General features: G+C 38.6%; 1 protein-coding gene across 1 annotated transcript in view; it reads left to right on the forward strand.

Moving 5' to 3' along the window:
- The window catches only part of LOC104510835 (zinc finger RNA-binding protein), a gene marked incomplete at its 5' end in the record, with an annotated part of 15,715 nt that extends 10,424 nt beyond the window's left edge, over window positions 1-5,291 (forward strand). The window contains 4 exons of the mRNA XM_010153210.1: window positions 404-499; window positions 3,955-4,066; window positions 4,177-4,274; window positions 5,035-5,291. Of these exons, the coding sequence (XP_010151512.1) occupies window positions 404-499; window positions 3,955-4,066; window positions 4,177-4,274; window positions 5,035-5,214 (486 nt within the window). The remainder of the gene's footprint in view (window positions 1-403; window positions 500-3,954; window positions 4,067-4,176; window positions 4,275-5,034) is intronic.
- Window positions 5,292-5,557: the final 266 nt, after the last annotated feature.

Raw genomic sequence — 5,557 nt, forward strand, 5'->3', positions numbered from 1 at the left:
GTTTAGTGACTTTGCATTCTGGCAAAGGCACAACAAAGAAACCAAACAGGTTCCCTTGACCTTTCAGTCTCTATACCTATTTCTTAGATCTTTACTTTACCCTTTTTATTTCTAATATAGAAAGATACTGTATTTATTGTTACAAGTGAACTTAGGTCAAAGTGTACAGGGGATCAAGAAATGTTATTCTTGTATAACCTGTGCACTTTGACTTTACCACCTTAAATTACTAACCCTGTATAAAATACTGCTGTAAATGGCAGCTCACGGAATAAAGTTGTAGAATGATTTGTTTCAGTCTTGTATCGGAGCTTCCATTGAACAGTGGTGTTTTAGTCTTTCAACAAGTCCTCGTAGCTGTTGGTGCTGGGATTAATTAATTTGATTTTGTATTGCTCTCAAGGCCAGAGCTAATGGTCTGCAGTCCTGTGTGATTATCATACGTATTCTTCGTGACCTCTGTCAGCGGGTTCCAACTTGGTCTGATTTTCCAAGCTGGGTGAGTAATGTTGTCTTGAAAGAGTCTTTTTAACACACATGGTGCTGCAAGTAAAGCACAGGGAAGTGTAACTACGGTTTTGAAACGTACACTATTTCAAGAAGTAATGGAGGGTTTTGTTTGGATTTTTTTTTAATTATTATTCCTCCCTCCCCCCCATCAAATTATTCAGATTCCCTCAAGAAATCTGATTTTCTGAGATTTTGCCATTGGGAGCTGGAATTGCTTTGGTTTCCTAAAAGGAATTTCCTTGTTCTTTTGTGTTCTTTGTGGGTAGCATTCTTACTCTAGATTGTATCATTTTTTTCCTTTACTGTGCGTAAAAGGATTAATTTTTTCTAACCACCTACTCTGAATTGCTTGGAGGTTACTTAAACTTATTTAGAATGATGTCAGCTGTGCCCAGATAGTTCTGTGATAACAAAGACTAGATCACAGTAATGCCTGTGATCATTGACTTGTCCCTCCCACAAGATGAAGTACAGCAGTACTTCAGTATAGTGTGGATGTGTCACCAGTGGGGTTGTAGTCAGTGCCACTTAGATCTCCGGTCTGTAGTGGATTACCTTGCAATTCTTGCAGCTGAGTGTTCTTGGAGCATTCCTTTCACGTTGGCTGTTTTAGGTGATGCTCTCCAGGAGTGCAGCTTGTGCTCCAGATACTAACAGATGCGCAGTCTGTGGACCAGTCAAAGTTAGTCTGAAACAACATCTCTGAATCGCGTACAGTGTGGAAGTAAACTTCCTCTGACTGTTACGTTTCATGGATGAAATCCTGTTGCACTGTGCTACTTCCTTTTCGGTTTTGGCAGGAGGAGCACTAGCATTGTCAGGAGAGTTTGATCAGTTGGCATTATTTCAATGAGAAATTATTTTCTCATTAAATTACTTCTGATAATATTTATTGCTTCCAGAAAAAAATGTGGAGCAGTGATTTCTGTTTTTTAAATATTTAAAGTAAAAAAAAAACCCAGAACGATAGTGCCAGTTCTTGCGCTGCATTTCATGAAAGATACACTGTACAAATGCAGCTTAAAAGAGGCCAAGTGCTCACTTAGTATCACTGTGATGCTGAGTTCCCAAAGAATAAACCCTGGCACACTTAGAAGCATCCTCAGAACTACAGCAACGCACAGCAGGCACATAGATGAAGAGCAAGGAATGTTGTTTCTTATTTCTCACATCATCTGTTCTGCACCCCATCCAGAAGGGAAGAGAGGTGTGAAACTGTCAAGCCAAGCTGTGTCTCAGTTCTCTCCAAAAGTGATCCCTGATTTGCTCCTGGTAGCTGATGTGTTGTCAGTGACGTGGATCAGCATTGAAGTCTGTGTAGTCAGCTGTTCTTTTGGCCTGTTGGCAAAGCCTTACTCATAAGAACGATGACAGAATGAAAACAGTCGTTTTAAATACGTGTAATTTTTGCCAGTCACAGGTGGAATTTCATAGATTGGAGAAACATCTTTTTCTGGATACAGAATTTCTCCTAGCCTGCATGGTAGAATTCTGCTGTGAACCGAAGGGATGCCAGAGCTTCACAAAAAGAACCTAAATAGTTGTAAAAATATAAGATATTGGGAAGTCTAAATATGGACATTAGTAGCACTCTCTTTATATACCTAAAAATAAAAACTAACTTGGGAGAATTTTGTCAAGTCACTGCGAGTTAGAAGGAACTATTATTCAAGGCTGATTTTTCAAACTTGATATCCAGTCTTTTGGGCACACAAACACCAGAGCATCATAATTCACATTTTCCCAGGATTCAGTTGCAGACTGTAGTGTATTGTATGAGGATCCAGAAGAACTAGACTTGAATAAGTACAAACCCATTATAGGCTATTTTTTTCTTCTGCTGTATTTTGCTTCATACTTGAAAACAACTAAATAACCGTTGCTAAATCCTTAGTGGGAGTGTGGAAACACCATGCTCAAGAATTGAAATTTGTCAGTTAAGTGGAGCTGAGACAGAAAGGAATGGGATTGTAACCAACACTGCCTGCAGTTAATTGCGTGCATCAGAATAGGCATTTACTCCTGGAAAGTGAAAACAAAACCCAACATTTTAACAACTGTAAACTCGGTGGGGAGGAGGAGGACCAAAAAACAAACCCCCTAAGTATATCCACCAAAAACCAAGCGAGACTGTTTAAGAACGAGTAAGTTTGGTTTAAGAATTAAACTTTCCAAAGGTGTAGTATTGAAATATCCATTTAATGCTGAAAAAAATCTGAGGAAAGCTATTTTTTAATTTTGCAAATTCTTTTATAGGTGTTTCTAGAAGCATTAGAGTCTAATAAAAAACAAACCAAAGGGATGCCAGAGCTTTTCAAAAAGAACCTAAGTAGTTGTAAAAATAGAAGATATTAGGAAGTCAAAGTATGGACATTCGTAGCAGCCTCTTTATATACCCAAAAATAAAAACCAAATTAGGACAATTTTGTCAAGCTACTACAAGTTAGAAGAAACTATTACTAAAGGTTGATTTTTCCATTGCTGTGACGGAGCGTGTCCAGGGAAGGGCAGCAGAGCTGGGGAAGAGTCTGGAGCACAAGTCCTGTGAGGGGGGGCTGAGGGAGCTGGGGGTGTTCAGCCTGGAGAAGGGGAGGCTCAGGGAGACCTGATCGCTCTCTGCAACTGCCTGAAAGGAGGGCGCAGAGAAGTGGGGTTGGTCTCTTCTCTCAGGTGACAAGTGATAGGACAAGAGGAAATGGACATGGTTTAGTGGTGGACTTGGCAGTGTTCGGTTAATGGTTGGACTTGGTGATCTTAAAGGTCTTTTCTGATCTCCACAATTCTGGAAAGGAAATATTCACAGAAAAATCTATTTAAAATACAGCTAATAATTTTAACCATTTAAATAATGGATATGTTTCAGAAAACCTGCTTATCATAAAGATTTTTTTACAAGTGTAACATCTGGGTTAGTGTTTGTCTGTATCCAAGTGAAAACTTGGTGTAAACGGAGGAACTACTAAGCACTTAAACATTAAATGATCATTAAATTTTTGGTACTTTTAAGTTTCTGTACTGTTGCAGAAAAAAATCGTTTTTCTGTAGCATCCTGTTAATTTCATCAGAGATACTGTGTGCTGTTTGTTCACATGGCTGACAGATTCAGGCGACCCACCACGTTTCATACTCTCTCAAAATATGGCTGGACAATTTGTCTGCCTATGTAGGCCACTGCTGTATAAATTTGTACAAAACTTGTGAACAACTTGTGATGTGAAGCAGTGTATCAGTATCAGCACTCAGTGTTAATCTTGCACCAGCTTTCTTCGTATTCATCTTCGTTAAATATCTGATTTTTTTGTTTCCATTTTAACTGGAGGTGTTCTGTGACATGTAATGTTCTTCAGAATTCCGGATTCAAAAGTTCTGTATTGAAGAACAATAGCAGGTTTTTTTCTGGTTTAATCCATCTTCTGAATTGGATGTATTTTCTTGTTGGTCTAGGCTATGGAGCTGCTTGTGGAAAAAGCAATTAGCAGCGCTACTGGACCGCAGAGTCCTGGGGATGCACTGAGAAGAGTTTTTGAGTGTATATCTTCAGGAATTATCCTTAAAGGCAAGTTGCACCTGATGAGTGTCTGTATACTTATCCTTAACTAACGTAAAATCTGTAATCTTGGTTGAAATACAGCAGAGATGTGCTACTAATTAGCCAAACCATTGTAGGTGGTCCTGGCCTTCTGGACCCTTGTGAAAAAGATCCTTTTGATACACTTGCTGTAATGACAGATCAGCAACGAGAGGATATTACTTCCAGTGCCCAGGTAAGGAAGCGTACGCCTGAAGTGACTGAATTTGATGGCTGGATTTGGCGGTGGTGTTTGGTTTGGTTTGCGTTGGGGTAAGTTTTTTGGGGGTGTTTTGATGGAGCTGTATGGTGGACATGAATTTTCCTTTCTTAGAATATAGTTCAGTCTTTCAGATGATCACTCTTAAGCTAAGCAAAAAAAAATGTGTACCATGGAGGATGCATAATAGTGTTGATTTGGCACTGAAATGAACAGATTTTGCTAAAAAGTTTGAAGCACTCCCATCTATCAGTATCTGTAGAGATGTTCACTCTACAGCAGTATGTTACTAGATTTAAAATTACGTTGGCATTTAATATTTTATGAAAAATACATGTAAGTTGGATTTTTAATATTTATTGTAGCCACTTACAATACTGATCATTCAAACTTGCAGCTTAAGAGGTTGCTGCCCCTACCTCTTCATTTGATCCTTTTGCTAAGGATTGCTAGTGCGTAAAAGGGGACATGTGACAGGCCTTGGCTGCCTCAGGGCAAGTCCAGCAGCTAAAACATACGTACATTATTTTTAAGCTAGGATGATGTACTTTGTACAGAAGCATCAAATGTGATACATGCATTTGATTGTGTTGACTTTGTTGGGCGAAGGAATAGGATAATGAGAGCTAAGGATAGCATCGTACACGGCTCGTCATCTTCATTAGTTGTTTGACAAAGTACTCAAAATTGACATTTATTTCTAACAGAAATATCTTTTTTCCTACCCTTTTTCTAGTTTGCACTGAGACTCCTTGCATTCCGTCAAATACACAAAGTTTTAGGAATGGATCCGTTACCACAGATGAATCAGCGCTTCAACATCCATAATAATCGTAAAAGGAGAAGAGACAGTGATGGGGTTGATGGATTTGAAGCAGAGGGGAAAAAAGACAAAAAAGATTATGATAACTTTTAAAAGTGTTTGTCATCAGTGCTAGGATAAAGGGTGATAAAAAGTCCATTTGTTGCCTTCCTTTTACTTCATTCATAATAATGTCTGTTTAAAAGTCCGAAAAACAACATAGGAATTAGATCTGGAAGAGAGCAACCTAGCTGTTCTGTGAGGTTCTGGATGTTTTAGTGGATGGACAGACAAATTATGGGTGGAAAGACTGCAAATGGAAACTCTGTTGTCACAGGAAAAATTAGTTTTCCCTCATTGCATTTTCTTTAAATGTGTTGCGAACTTCAGTAGCTTTTATTCTTTTTTTTCCTTTGTCTTTTTTATTAACAAGTGTGTTGTCTTCTTCTCTTGACTG

This window comes from Eurypyga helias, unplaced genomic scaffold (assembly GCF_000690775.1).
Source record: "Eurypyga helias isolate BGI_N326 unplaced genomic scaffold, ASM69077v1 scaffold16280, whole genome shotgun sequence".
NCBI lineage: Eukaryota > Metazoa > Chordata > Aves > Eurypygiformes > Eurypygidae > Eurypyga > Eurypyga helias.